The 15692-nt window shown below is 41.0% G+C and overlaps 1 protein-coding gene across 1 annotated transcript; it reads right to left on the bottom strand.

Annotated features, from left to right (window-relative positions):
• Positions 1-4033: 4033 nt before the first annotated feature.
• On the bottom strand, positions 4034-7203 carry LOC140520018 (eppin-like). Its single transcript, XM_072633627.1, has 4 exons — positions 6948-7203; positions 5182-5313; positions 4529-4696; positions 4034-4122 (listed from the first exon to the last, which is right to left on the bottom strand). The coding sequence occupies exons 1-4, from the start codon at positions 7201-7203 to the stop codon at positions 4115-4117; spliced, it is 564 nt and encodes a 187-aa protein (XP_072489728.1). The 3' UTR covers positions 4034-4114.
• Positions 7204-15692: the final 8489 nt, after the last annotated feature.

Here is a 15692-nt window from a genome sequence, read left to right as displayed (position 1 = left end):
TGCCATTGAGGGAACTTTTGAGTATGCCCAGTTTGCCCAATGTGGAGCCCACTGTATTCCCAACCCATAGGTAGGGGTAGCCTATTTTGAATGGCTGCCTATATCTGAGTCATTCACTCTGTTTTCCACCATGCTTTTTTCTGCCTCTCTTCTTTCTGCTGGGTCCACAGGGTGAAGATTCCAGTTTATCCACACTTTTTTAACCCCTGGTTCTGAGAAATGGACCCAGGGGTGCTAAGTTTGGTTCTGTGTTGCTTGTCCTTCAGGTACTTGAGGTGATCATCATTGGACCAGGAATTCAATCCATAATTACAAATCTTGGAGCCAAGATTGCTGGTAGTATGGTGCATCCAGTCAACCTGACATGAAAGTCCTAAGAAACTGGGGTGCCTGGGATTGGAGTCTGAGGAAGGTTTTGGACATGCAACTAGAACTGTGTTCTGTGGGAACTGAGCTGTTAACCTAATGCCCTTCCCTTCCCCAGAGACTGAGGTGATGCGAGGGAGAAGGAAGATTGTATCTTCCATATGTTGGGGGAGTAAATTTGTGTGTTTGGGATCATGCCTTCTGAAGTAAATTTATTCAGTGGTGACCCTACTTGGGGTTTTCTTGGCGAAGATACAAGAATCATTTGCCATTTTCTTCTCCAGCTCATTTTACAGAAGAGGAAGCTGAGGCAAATAGAGTAAAGAGATTTGCCCAGGGTCACACAGCTAGTAGGCGTATAAGGCTGGATTTGAACTCAGAGAGAACAATCTCCTCTATGCACTGTGGTGCCACCTAGCTTCCCCTCTGAAGTAAATAGTTCTGTGTAGAAACTAATCTATTAGTGGCTAAATGGAATTGGGGTGCAGGGGGCCACCTCACTGGTAGGGCTAATGGCAAAGAGCTGAGACATTTTCTAAACTCCCTCAATGGTACTAGAGAACCCTGGGGGATGGGTGAAATCTAACACATCTGATGACATTTGTGCAGTGAGAGTGATAGTAATCTGCGTTTACGTAGTACTTTGAAGTTTGCAAAGCCATGTTATCCTTACATGAACCCTGGGAGGGAGGAACTATTTTTTTCTCCTTTTTAAAAGGTGAGGAAACTGAAGCAGACCAAGATAAAGCCTAGAGTCACACAGCTGAAAAGTGTTTGAGTTTGGATTTGAACTTGGGTCTTCCTGACTCCAGGTCCAGTGTTCTAATCACTGAGCAGATAACTTCCCATTCTACACATCCAGTCCTCATCTCTCTCTTTCTTCAGATCCAATGCCGCATCACTTACTGCCCCAATGTCCCGTAATCATCTCAAATTCTACATGCTCCAAAACACAAATATTATTCCTCATCCCTTCCCCACCCTGAATCTACCAACCTTGAAGTTATCCTTAAGTCTTCCCTCTCCTCACTTTCCATTTCAGGTGCTGAGTTTTGTGGAGTGCATCTCCATGCTTTTTGTATCGGTACCTTTCTCTCTGGACTTCACAACCCCCTTAATTCAAAGCTGCCTCATTTTTATGAAGGCAAGAGGTGGCACAGTGGATAGAATATTGGGCTTAGAGCCAGAAAGACCCAAGTTCAAATCTGATGTGTGATACTTTCTAGCAGGGTGACCCTGGGCAAATCACTTCACCTCTGTTTGCCTCAGTTCCTTTAGCTGAAAAATGGGCATAATAATAGCACAGAACATGGCACACAGTAGGTGTTTAATAAATGCTTCTTTCCTTCCCTCCTCCCTGCCTTCTTTTTTGCCCACATTATTTCAGCAACCTTTTGTTTCCCTACTTCTTATCTCTCCTCTGTACTATCCATCCCCTCCTCAAATATTCAATTGATCTCATTGACTTGAAAACTTCTTCCAACTATACATATTTCAATCCATCTCTGCTTATCCTGTGTAGCTCTTGCTTATGTCTTCCTATAATTTTTACACAAGGAGTCTATCCAGTGTGCTGGAGGCCATTCTTACTTTCCCCTGATATTGCAAGGATACCTGGGTTGTGTACCCATCATCTCTCAGGGGAGGGAAGGGAAGAAGTATTTATTATGCACACACTATATGCCAGGAACCTTGCTAAGCACTTTTTACAATTAATATTATTTCACTTGATCCTTTGTCTTCTAAAATATATTTCCCTGATGACACATTCAGTCTCTTGTTGGTTAGATGTAACAGACTGTGCTCATACCCACTCTACACCTCTCCATTACCCTCTGCATGATACTTTTTTCCCATTTTTAGAGACTACAGTGTCCTGAACAGTGTTGCAGCCTCACAACACCAAAAGATGACTGAATTAAAAAAGGTCTTTATTCTTGAGAGAAATTTGGGGACATTGAATGACCTTTCCAGTTTTCTGGAAACAATGCATCCATGTATCCTCCTTCTGTTTGATTCTGGGCTCAACTCATTCCTTTGTTCCATCTGTCCCAAGTATACCTAGTTATAGACTAATTCTCTAGGTTGGCCATCCAATTGCAGGACATCCTCTGGGCAACAGACATTCTGCATCCACTTGTTTTTTTCTTGTGCGGATGGTCAGGTTCTTTTGACTGGTTTAGAATCTCTTTCAGGTGATCCAATAACACTTTGTAAGAAGCGTGGCAGAATCCTCCTCTTTTGTGTAGGTGCTGCTAAGGCAGGAGTCCAATCACGTTACTCTTCCATTCATGAAGTTTCGTTAGTTGCCTATTGACTGTATACAAACACTTCTGTCTGGGTATAAAGTTCTCCGGCCCATCTTTCCAAGATGCTTATCCATGCTCTCTCACGCTAATCCTGCTCTCACATCTTCTACTTCATCTAGAACTGGCCAATTTGTTGTTCCTCCTCAACCATTTTCTATAGCATTCCCCTGTACCTTTCCATACAGAGATTGTGGTCCTCATGCCTGGAATGTTCTCCATCCTAACTTGCAAATCTGGGAATTCCTCACTCTATTCAGGGTTCTGATCAAATCCACCTCCACGAGGCCTTTTCTAATCTGTCAAACTATTATTTTTATACACAGGATGTCCCGAAAGTCTTAGGGCCATTTCCAACTGTCAAACCTTGAAACAGCTCTAAGACTTTTGGGACAACCTGCATTTTTCTGGGAGTCCTTTCTCCCCCAGTAGAATGCAAACTCCTTGGGAATAGGGACTGCTTTCATTCATTCATTCATTCATTGGTTAGTTTTTGGTCTTTGAATCTTCAGTGCATAGAACATAGAGTGGTACAGAGTAGGTGCTTAATAAACACGTTCTGACTCACTTATCTCTCTGTATGAACTCCTTCAGTGGAGGGAATGCTTGCCTCATTTCTTTCCAAGGAAGCCTATTCCTCTACTGGGCAGCTGTGATTAGTAGAAAGTTCTTCCTTGTATCAAGAAAATATCCATACTCAGTGCTTAGCACAGTGCCTGGCATACAGTAGCACTAAATAAAATGCCAGTAGGTGTTTAATATCTAAAAATGATAACTGAATGAGCAAGTTAATAAATAAACTAATGAATGAACATGCAAGCAAATGAAAAAAGAAATGCCAATACGTGCTTAATAAACAAAAATAATAAATAATTAAGCAAGTAAATAAATAAGTGAATGAAGAAATGACAATACAAACAAATGAATAAATGAATAAATGAACTAAGCGCTGGTTGACTAATGGGTATCCCTGGAACTTTTACCTCTTGGGCTCATTCCTCTCCTCTGGGCTCAGTCAGAATAAGTCAGCTTCTGAGCAACATGTGTCTAGAGGTTTTATGGCTGTGTCATCCTTCCTGGAATACCTCCTCTTCTTCAGACTGGATATCTCCAGAGACCCAGGAAACCTTTCCTCCTCCACTACTCAACCCAGTTCCTGGCACTTTGTAGGTTCTAAATAAATGCCTATTGACCAACGAATAGACCTGGACAAAATTGGGAGAGCCATTCCAGGACAGGTGAGTTCAGTATTTTAATGTGGGGAAGAGGAGAATGAATCCAAAAGGTCCCATTGGGATGGGGAAGGAATTGAGGGTCAAGGGAAAATAATGGCAAATAAAGTGGGATGGTGTAGGTTGGGGGGGTAGTCTTGAGATGACAGGGTGAAGGGCTCAAGATTCTCAAAATTTCCTAATGTCCAACTGTTGGTTCATGGCTTCTCATCATTGATCTGGAAAATAGGTGGTGATATGATTTTCTATGGAACAATCTAGCCCAGCTCAGACCTGAGTCTGACTCCTCCCTGCCCACCTCCCCCTCCCCTGCCAAGGAACAAGTGTCCTGTATCACTGGGATCTGGGCTAAATTGTAGTTCACTGTGAGAATTAGCAAGTGAGGATGGGGGAGGCTAATGCTATAACATAAAGACAATGGGGGTGGTTTTATGCTCTCATGACGATGGATGACCCAGCTGCCTTCTTCCCAGTTCCACAAGGATTTAGAGATATGGGTATCTGAGTTGCACTTGAACTGGAATTGAGATAAATCCCTACATACCCATCCCTTTGGACCTCTGTTGCCCCTCCCTCATCAATGTCAAGAATTGGGGTAGGGTTGGGAGGGTTCTATAGCCTCACCCAAAGCCTGGCAGACTGCCCAGCAAATTTCCTGAGTCTGAAAGTTGTTGTTGTTTCCAAAGCAGCCACCATAGTTGAATTGCTGGCAGGTCTGGCTTGTGGAGTTGTACCACCAGTGGAGTAAGGACAATCCACAGGACCCTTTCTCCATGGGCAATTTACACATGGCTGAAGGGAAATACACACACACACATCAAGGAAATGATTGATGGAGTCCAGACCCCAGTAGTCTCCATGACTCCTCATCACCCATCACTTTTCCTGGATATCCTGTATGGGGAAAGAGACTTGAACCCAGGTGTTCAATGACACAGATGCTAGTCTGGCTTCCCCCTCATTTTCTGTACATCATTTATCAAGTCCAGCCTCTGTGACTGAGACCCAGAGAGCTGGATTACATGTCCAATATCACACAGCAAAGAACTGAGGTAGGGACTCAAGTGTCCTGCTTCTCAGGTTGGAGATCTTTCCATGATGCCCAAAGCTTTGAAATGGATCAAATGCAATTGTCAAACTGAAATAAAGAATTGGGCAAGGCCATCCTTATAAAGGCCAGGTGGTATTATACTCAGAAACGTGATGGGGCTGGTAGACTGTGAGCAGAGGGCTGGGGTGTGGTCTGAGGGGGCACCTGAAGGGGCTCTTGTCAATACCTTCAGACGGGTTGTAGCACTTCTTTCCACAGCCGAGCAAGCAACATTTCTCATCATATTCACAGTGACTGTCTTTGGTGCAGTGGTTCCTCTCTCTGAAGGTACATTTGAGTTTGATGTGGGGGCATTTCACTAGAAGAAAAGATTGTAGAGTGACTATTTCCTTCTTATGGATAGACATTGAGTGAGCATGGATATACATGTGTCATGATCCAGTTCCATCACCTTGGTGTAGGTGAGGATACCTATTATTTTGGGGGAAATGAACACTTATGTATGGCTATATGTGTATGAGGAAAGTGAAGCCCCGAGAAATGGAGTGACTTTCCCAAAGTTACACAGACAGTAAGCAGGGATTTGATTTCAGATTCCCTCCATAATAATATAGTGTAGATCCCTTCCCAGCTCCCATATCTTCAATGGCTCCGTATGACCTCTACAGTACAAAGTGTAAGCTTGTTTGCCCAGAAGTCAAAGTTCCCCTGTTCCCTTGATCTAGAGTCACTCTACTATTCCACAAAACTCTCCTCTGTTAAGTGTCTGGTGCTATGTGACTAACTTCACAATTCAACCAAAGTGGATTGCTATCTGCCTTCTTTTCCCCAAAACAGAATACATCTTCTGTTCTCCCACCTCGGTACCTTTTAGGCTGTTTCTTTTGTTTAGAATGTCCTTCCTCATCTTATTCACCTGCTGAATTCCTATCCCTCCTCCTCTAAAGACCAATTCAAATACCACCTCCTTGAGAAAGCCTTCCCTAGGGCTTCACATAGCACTTTGCCTCTTTCTCTACAGGGTGTTTGTTTGTTAACTTAACTCTCTAGTAGGCCCATTACGCATTATTGTATTGCATTATCATATGCTGTTGTAAAACAGTTAGCAAATTTAGCTCTTTAGGTTTGCAGCTCAACCTCTTGAGGAGAGTTCCATGAGAGCAGAGACCATGTCTTATTTAAACTCTATCTCACTCAGCACCTGGGACAGCACTCTGGAAACAGAAGGCTTGTAACGAATACTTGCTGAATTGAAGTTAATTGAATTAATACCAAGTGAATAGGGTGGAAAGGAGTTAGTGTCCTCGACCTACTTTTTCCACTAGTCTATTTCTGATCCAAGCCCTAAGAACCCTCAATGCAGTCAGGCAATAGAAATGGATACCTCATAGATACTTGAACACATTGTGGGTAAGATTTGACCAAATTCAAAGGAAAAACTCTCAAGTCTCCTTCTACTTTACCCATTTGACTTTAGGCCCTGATAAATCAAGGAAGAGTATCCAAATCACATCCCCCATCTCTGATCACCCAGGGGCTCAACTATCATAGCTGATACCAGGACCCCAGCAAGGCAGTATGGCTGTGATCTAGGCAGCTTTCTGAGACAAAATTGCAGAAAAGGATCTTGCACTGGTTCTCCCTTGGGAATTCCCTATACCAGTAAAATCACAGGTCTGATTTATATCTATCTCTGTAGGGAAAAAAAGGGTGGGACAGAGGTTAGCTTGGTCTGATATAAAATGAAGAAAATAGAGAGTAATCCACGGTCCTAGAGGAGCCAGATTCCCCCCATCCTGACCCCTCATCCTCATTCACACAGGGAATGAGGAGGGAGAGTTGAACTCCCTTTGGAAATGAAGTTGGGGCCAAGGAACAGCTACCCTTCACCACTTTATACTTTATATACTTCCTTCCCTCTCCCCTCCCTTCTGCCTGTTCTTGGCCAGGGCTGAGGGCAAGCATCTCTGCAACTCCCTTTAGAATACCTACTTTTCTTGAAGGTGCCCTGGGTAATCAGCATCAGAAGCAAGAAGATATTGAGGAACCTCATGGAGCTCAGGGTCCAGGGGCCAGAACTAGGGGACCTCTCAGGTGATGCACTCTCTTTTAAGTTGGATCCTCTGGCTGCCTTCTTATGAAGGTGAATGGTCCTGGAATCTGACTTTGGACTAGGAGATCTGGAGGCTGTCCAGCACCATTCAATGACCTCCAATCTCCTATAAGTACACCAAGTACCCAAGTACATGGGGCCCTGGTACCAGGCAGGAACACACAGCACCTTTCTCATTCCCCCTGGTTAAAGTTTTGCTCCTACTTAAAATAGGAGGGAGAGTTTCAGCCTCTGACTTTTTTGAGCTTTTATTTAGTATTTTATTTTTCCACAGTTACAGTTAAAAACAATATTTAACATTTGTTTTTAAAATTTTGAGTTCCAAATTCTCTCTCTTCCTCTCTCTCTACTTCCCACCCCTATTGAGAAGGCAACCAATTCCACATAGGTTATCCATGTGTAGTCATGCAAAACATATCCATAATAGTCATGTTGTGAAAGAAAACTTAGACAAAAAACTCAAGAAAAATAAAGTAAAAAAATATATTTCAGTCTGTATTCAGAGACCAATAGTTCTCTCTTTCTCGGGATGGATAGCATTTTTCATCGTAAGTCCTTCAGAGTTGTCTTGGATCATTGCATTGTTGAGAATAGCCAAGCCATTCATGACTGATCATCTCATAATATTGCTGTTACTTTATACACAGTACATTTCACATTGCATCAGATCATGCAAGTCTTTCCAGGTTCTTCTGAGGATATCCTGATCATCATTTCTTATAGTACAATAGTATTCTGTCATAATCACATAACACAACTTGTTCAGCCATTCCACAATTGATGGGTATCCCCTCAATTTCTAATTCTTTACCTCAAGAAAAGAGCTGCTATAAATATTTTGTACATATAGGTCCTTTTCCTTTTTGTTTTTATCTCTTTTGGGATACAGACTTAGTAGTGGTAGTGCTAGGTCAAAGGCTATGCATGGTCTTATAGTCCTTTGGATATAGTTTCAAAGCAATCTAGAGAATCAGCTCATAACTCCAGCAACAGTGCATTGATGTTTCATTTTCCCCATGTTCACTCCAACATTTGTCATTTACATTTCCTATCCTATTAGCCATTTAATTTGCATTTCTCTGCTCAATCTGACTGAAAAAAATGTTTTATTGATTCCTTTTGTCTTTACATGAGTCATTTCAACATAATGGGCTACCCTTCTTTCTTCCCCACTTCTACCCCCTCCCCTCTCCCTTCCCTTCTTATGAAGAAAAACTAATAAAGTCTTTAATAAAGACACAAACACAAAGCAAGCAAACACACGTTCTGGGCTGTTTGGTGAGCATGGTGCCAGGTGAGTAGAGAGCTGGGATTCTGGGGCTGAAGTAAAACAAAGGAAGATTTCTATTAAATATGATTCCTGCTCTAAAGAATGTAACAGTGTGGACAGGGGGTGAGTAACAATCAAACTCTGATACATATTATGACATGATGGAAAGGGACAATAGTGGGAGAAGGAAGCGGGGATGGGATGTACAGACTACATGAGGTTCCAGGGAAGGTCCTGGTCTACCAAGTGCAATAGGGAAAACTTCATGAAGGTTAGAGCATCCAAGGCTTCAAAGAATGAATAGGATTTTAACAGGGAAAGGAGGATATCCTTATTGCAGGGAATGAATGTAGAATAAAGACGCTGAGGAGAGGGATTAGGCAGAGAGTTCAGGGTCTTGGAGGAGACAGAATAGACAGACCACTGGGGCTAGAGTGGAGAACACATAGGGAACAGCAATAGGAGAAAAGGCTCAAAAACAATGTGGTGGCATCCAAGATGATAGTGCTACCCGACAGGTTAGAGGGTGAAAGGGATTCCTGGAAAGGCTGTGAATTCTCCATCATGATAGGTCATCGTGAATGGAGATTGTGGATGGCCTTCAATATCTGAACTTTACTCAGCAGGCAATAGGAAATCACTTTATATTTCTGAACAGAAGGCTGACTTTCCTAATCATTTTGTTTTCCCTTCAACCTTCAACCTCATTGAAAGCTTTTACTCTGTTCCCCAGAACCACTGTGGGCTTGGATAGCTGGGCAGCTCTCTGTCCATTGCCTTATCATGCCTCGCTCCAGGCTTTCACCTCATCACTCAACCTTCTCCAGACCATATTACCATGTGTGTGCACCCCTTCTTTTGGTGTCAGCTTTCCAACACCCCTTTTCTTGTTGTCTCCCATTAGATTGTAAGCATCTTGAGAGCAGGGACTGTTTTTAAAAAAAGTATTCCCAAAGCTTAGAACAGAACCTGTCATATAGTAAGTGCTTAATAACTTTAGACAGTCTCTCTGTCTCCCTATATCATCTGTCTATCTGTTTCTGTCCATCTGCCTGTCCAGCCACTTACCTGTCTGTCTATCTCCCCACCTGTCTGTCTATCCACCCACCCACCCATCCATCCATCCATCCATCCATCCATCCATCCATCCATCCATCTATCCCTCCATCCATCTATCCATCCATCCATCTATCTATCTATCTATCTATCTATCTATCTATCTATCTATCTATCTATCTATCTATCTATCTATCTATCATCTATCTATCCATCCATCTATCTATCTATCTATCTATCTATCTATCTATCTATCTATCTATCTATCTATCTATCATCTATCTACCTATGATCTGTCTATCTGCCTGTCTGTCCATCTATCTGTCTATCCATCTGCCTGTCTGTCTCTTCATGTATCTGTCTGTCAGAGAAACATAAATCTTTTTTCATTCAACTTTACCCCACTCTTCCTAATACTATGTCCAGGAGCTGAGCACAATTGGTCTAAAATTTTCTTCTAATATTGGATGTCAGGAATCATGTCCTCCCCAAATCTTCTCCAAATGAAACATCACTGTTCCTCTGATTGAACCCTCATATGGCATGATTTCCAATCCTCTCACCATCCTAATTGTTCTCTTTTAAATGTATTTCAATCTATCAATGTCCTTCCTAAAATACATTACCTTGAAGTAACAACAACACTCTAGGCTGGGTCTGAGAAGGGCAGGGTACTGCTGGACCAGCTATTCATTCAGTCTGGGCATTAACCTTCTCATATATTGGGATGTTTGTTTATGTTTTAACCATCATAACTCACCATTGCAGCTCAGCATGAGGGCAACTTAGGCTCTCCTTGAGACCGACCATTTATTTATGTATTTTATTCATTGATTTATTCATCTATCTATTTGTCCATTCATTCATTTACTTATTTATTTATCATTTATCTATCAATTTATTCATCTATGTATGTATGTATCTGTCTCTCTTTTTCTCTCTATGTATCCATCTGTCTCTTTCTATGTATCTATCTGTGTATCTATGTATGGATATATGTATGTATGTATGTATGTATGTATGTATGTATGTATGTATGTATGTATCTATCTATCTATCTATCTATCTATCTATCTATCTATCTATCTATCTATCTATCTATCTATCTAATCTTTCAGCCAGGCTTCTCCATTCTGTCCAGGAAGGAACAACTTACATATCCGGTCTTGCTGCTGATACCAGGGCTGGCTTACCCCTTCTAAGGCAGGCTGGTGTGCTCCTACCTCCCCAAGCAGAAGGATCACCCTACTGGTGTCAGATTTAGTGAAGACACCTGATTGACTTTACCTCTGAGATTAAGTAATTCAACAACCTCTGTGTCTCCAGTAGCAGGGATTATAGGCGTGTGTCACCACACCTCATGTAGGGTTTCTTAAATTAAAAAAAAATAGCTTTAAAAAAAAAGCAAGGTGAGATGACCTAAGGAAATATCACTGGAAAGACTCAAAAAGGTCAAGGAAGAACCTCTCCCCTCCCTATCTCTGTCCATTCCTTGGAATGAGTTACTGCCTAATCCAGAGTCTCTTTTCCTGGGGGATAACAAGGCTTCCCTATTGTGGCAACTGGTGGTACAGCGCATAAAACAGGGCATGTGGTCAGGAAGACCTAACTTCCAATAGAGTCTCAGACACTTACTGGATGTTTGATCCTGGCCAAGTCACTTTACCACTCTTTGTCTCATTTTCTTCAAAATGTAAAATGTAATAATAGTGCCTGCTTCTTAGGGTTGCTGTGAAGATCAAACAAGATAATATTTGTGAAAAAGCACATAGTAGGTGCTTAATAAAAGTGCTTCCCTCCCTACACCTCTGGTCCTTGCTGATCACCTTGAGGATTAAGACTCCCTGGGGCTTCATTCCCAGACCATGAGCTGCAGCAGGAGGAAGAGGGAAAAAGGAAAGGAAGGATGAGGGGGACTGTGGTTCTGAGGGCTAGAAACCAGATGTTGTGGGTGGCAGATACCTGTAGTTTTCTCAGTCGTGAAATATTTACTGGAACCAGGCTGATTGGGGCCAGCTTGGGGGCTATGGGAACTGGAAGCTGGGCATCCTCCAACTTTCTTGGGGTGGGGGAGTCTGGGTAGCAAATGTCAGGACATCCAGATCTCTTGTGTGTCACAAAGTTTCCCTCATAGACCCTGGTAGGACAAGCATGCCATGGGGGTGCTGATTTTAACAACTGGTTCTCTGAGGAAAAACGAAGTACTCCTGCTACCTTTTAAAGTTTAATCTTCATTATTAACATTTTAACCTTCACTTTAGGTCTAGACAACCAACAAAACAAGAAATTGAGCTGTGATTTGTAACATCTGCTAATTGCTGAAGTCCGTATGTTCATGCTGAAAATTTAACAATCAACCCCATGATTCTAGCAGATTCTTGTATACTCCTGGCCTTCTAATTCCACAATTAGACATTCATTTGCATCCTTTGAGTATCTATCCCATCCCAGATCATTCCAAGTAACCTCATGGGTGTCCTCCCCTTCCCCCCAGGGTTTGCATATTATGAGTCTATGGATGGAGAACCTCTGGACAAGAACATTTCTAACATTATTTGGGTTGAAATTGTGTGTGTGTGTGTGTGTGTGTGTGTGTGTGTAGCAAGATAAAATTGTAAAACTGTAATTTTTTGTAAAATTCACAATCTCCTTAAAAAATCTAGAAAGAATTCACTATCTCCTCGGCATGAATGAAAATTCCCTCCCTTAGTTATCCTTTCCTTCCTTGTCTACCTGCTCGGTAATAATGTTATAAAGGTATATACATTGATTTTTTTAGACACAGTGCTATTAAGATTACAGTACAGTGTAAACATAACTTTTCTACACATTGGAAAACCAAAACATTCATTTGACTCTTGGATCACTGTATATTCCACTTTATTGCAATGATCTGGAATTGAACCTGCAATATCTCTGAGGCATGAGGTATATCTCTTTACCTATTTCACCTCTTAGACTTAGTTACTTCACATTTAGTGGAAAACATATAGGCCTTGAAGTCAGGAGATCCCAGTGTGAATTCTGGCTTTGATTCTTAACATTAGTATCATCTTGGACAACTCACTTCCTTAGGATTCTCCTCTATAAAATGTGGAGGCTGGATGAGTTCATGGATCTCAACCGTTTTAACAAATTTTTCAGGCCTTCCTCCCCCTCCCCCAGTCTCAGTTGTATTATTTTCTTTGTTCAGTCATTTCAGTTGTGTCTGACTCTTTGTGATGTCATTTGGGGGTCTTCTTGGCAAAGATGCTAGAGGGATTTGCCATTTCCTTCTCCAACTCATTTTACAGATGAGGAAACTGAGGTAAACAGGGTTAAGTGACTTGCCGAGGGTCATACAGCTAGTAAGTGTCTGAGGCCAGATTTGAACTCATGAAGATGAATCTTCCTGATTTCAAGCCAAGTTCTCCAGCTGCTTTATCACCTAGCTGCCCCACTTGTATTTTCTGTATGTATGAATTGAAAGATCATAAGGACAAAAGGTTACTGTGAATGTAGCCATACTTTTAATGGAAAAATACGAATTTATAATGTGTAAAACATGCCATTTTCCCCTAGCTCCAAATGTTTTGTTTCTGTCTCTGACTCTGATACTTATTTACTTTTTTAATTATTATGTTGAGTCGTGTTACAAGAGTGCTGATATGGTTTTCCACAGCTCATGGATTCTCAGAGGGCTGGTTTGCAGTCATCCCACCTCTGACACTTATTAGTTGTGTGATCTTGACCAAATCATTTAACATTTCTGGGGCTCAGTTTCTTCAATTGTAGAATGAAAGCATTGGTCTAGACAATCTCTAAGGTCCTATCTGATCTTATACTCCCGAATCACTGGGATTCACTGTGTGGCCTCACACACTCCCTCTAATTGATCTATAGCCTATGAGTTTCATATGCCAAAGTCATATACTAAAGTTTATGACTGGGTAAACCATAGAGGATAATTCTCATACTGCCTTACTGAGAGGGCTCCCATGAGGGCAAAACTTTGTAAAAACTCAAAGCACTAAATAAATGAGTTATTATTATCATCTTCCTTTCTGTCTACTCTAAGACTGATTTTCACTTCTTTCATCTCTTTTCTCCTTTCTCTCAATCATTTCTTAGATCCTAAGGAGGATGAGAAATCAACCCAGAAAGCCATGAAATTTAATATCAGGTATAGGGATAGAGACCAGACCTACAATTTCAATTGTTCAGGGAACTCCTGGATAAGGAGATTCACTTTATCAATGCAAGTCAGCAACTTCTCTGCAATTTATAATCTGAGAGAATTGCCTAGAGCAGAGGAGTCAAACATGAAGCCACAACTCTTCCAAGTGCAGCCCAGACCAGATTATAATTTAATTGGAAATTTTCTTTATATTCATTAATTTATTTTTAACACTCATTTAAAAATTTAACTTCCAAATTCTCTTGCCCCTCCTCCACTTATTGAGATGGTAAACAATATGATATCAACTATACATGGGAAATCATGAAAAACATATTTTCATATTAGCTTTTTGCAAAAAACCCAATAAAAGCAAGAAACAAATAAAATGAAAAAAGCAAGCTTTAATCTGACACTCAGAGTTTATTAGTTCTCTTTCTAGAAGGAGATAGCATTTTTTACGATGGGACCTTTGGAAATGTCTTGGATCATTCTTTATCAGAGGAGCTAAGTCACATTTGATCATCCTTACAATATTGCTGTTAACAGTGTACAATGTTCTTTGGGTTCTGTTCACTTTACTTTGCATCAGTTCATATAAGTCTTTCCAGGCTTTTCTGAAACCATCCTGCTCACCGTTTCTTATAGCACAATAGTATTTCATCACAGTATATGCCATGATTTGTTCAGCTGTTTCCCAATTGATGGGCATCTTGAAAAATATGTAACAAAATAAGTAGAAATTCAATAAAATGTAGATGGTGTTTATCTGTAATTTTCTAAGTCATTATGTGGCCTGCAGGAATCCTCATGTATGGCTTAATGGTCCCCATTTCTATTTGAGTTTGACAGCACTAGTCTAGAACACAAAGATCTGCCCAGGTTTACAGAGCCATTCACCAACCCATGTCTTGGAGACACCAAGGTCAGGTTTCTGTTCACCATGCTATGCTTCTTGTCACCTAATATTACATGATTAATATGATATGGAGAACAAACAAAGTGAGATGCCAGCGAAAGTCATTACTTACTAAGGGGAGCAAGGAAGGCTTCATGGAGGAGAGAGCATTGGTGTTGGAAATTGAAGGACAGATAGAATTTTAACAGACACAGAAGAGAGAAAACATTCCAACTAAAAGGAAAATGGAAGACCCTGAAGGAGGTGGGTAGGGAGTTCTGGAGGATAGAGAGTATTTTATAACATATGGAGGACAGAATTGGAGATAGCCTGAAAAGGCATGAAAGATGATATCCTAGAAGTCAGGCCCTTCCCAGGGATTAGAAAGGATTCCTTCTTATTCATGTTTGAAGTTCTTTTCTCATTTGGGTCTTTTTCAGTCAAAAGTTCAGCCAGTACAGGCCAGTAGTTGAAAGCCATCATGACATCTACATCAGAAGGACTTGGGTTAAGTCTTCTACTCTAAATCAAATGAGATAACATATGTAAAGCCTTGGTAAATCTGAAAGCATTATAGAAGTGTTAGGTAACATCATCGTTATCTTTATTACTATGTACTTCCAATATGATCTCAAGAAGGCTATTTAAACTCTCTGGGCCTCAGTTTCCTTATTTGTAAATTATGGTGATAATCTCCAAAGTCAGGTTAAGCTCTAACCTGGGGTCCATGAATTTTTAACAAAATATTTTCACAACTGCATTTCAATATTAGACATTATTTTATGTCTTTGTCTACTAAATGTCTTTATGTCTTTGCCTAATGTTTATTAAATGACATTATTTTGTAATTTTATATATTCTATTTTATGAAGTTAAAAACATTCAAAGACAAATCAGGCTCAGTAGAATGGACAAGATAGTCAGGGATCTATAACACAAAATAGATGAAGAATCTCTGCCCTACATCCTAAGATCCAGGAGCTACATAGCAATGGTGTTCACAGCAACATCCCCAAGTCCAGGGGCTTCTGTGAAGGCCTTGGAATTGGCTCATTTTCCTGCAACTCTAGTGGAGGATGTGGTTGATGAAGGGGAAATTCTCCTAACCCAGGGTAGCTTTTGTTACAGATCCTGGTAGCAACGTGCTCTAGCCTTTCTAACTAAAAGAAAATTTACCCCATCTTTCTTTTCTCTGAGCTTGGTTCCTTTGGCCATCCTCAAGCCCTTCCTTTCACTCCCAGCTG

The sequence above is a fragment of the Notamacropus eugenii genome, chromosome 1 (genome assembly GCF_028372415.1).
Source record: "Notamacropus eugenii isolate mMacEug1 chromosome 1, mMacEug1.pri_v2, whole genome shotgun sequence".
Lineage (NCBI taxonomy): Eukaryota > Metazoa > Chordata > Mammalia > Diprotodontia > Macropodidae > Notamacropus > Notamacropus eugenii.
This window is presented reverse-complemented; position numbering and strand designations above follow the sequence as displayed.

Excerpts from the sequence above, each read along its gene's own strand:
- LOC140520018 (XM_072633627.1), bottom strand. The coding sequence starts at position 7,203 with ATGTACTTGGGTACTTGGTGTACTTATAGGAGATTGGAGGTCATTGAA. Across the intron at positions 5,314-6,947 it reads CCAGGGCACCTTCAAGAAAA|TGAAATGCCCCCACATCAAA; the intron begins GTAGGTATTCTA and ends CTTTTCTTCTAG. Across the intron at positions 4,697-5,181 it reads GTGCTACAACCCGTCTGAAG|CCATGTGTAAATTGCCCATG; the intron begins GTATTGACAAGA and ends ATTTCCCTTCAG.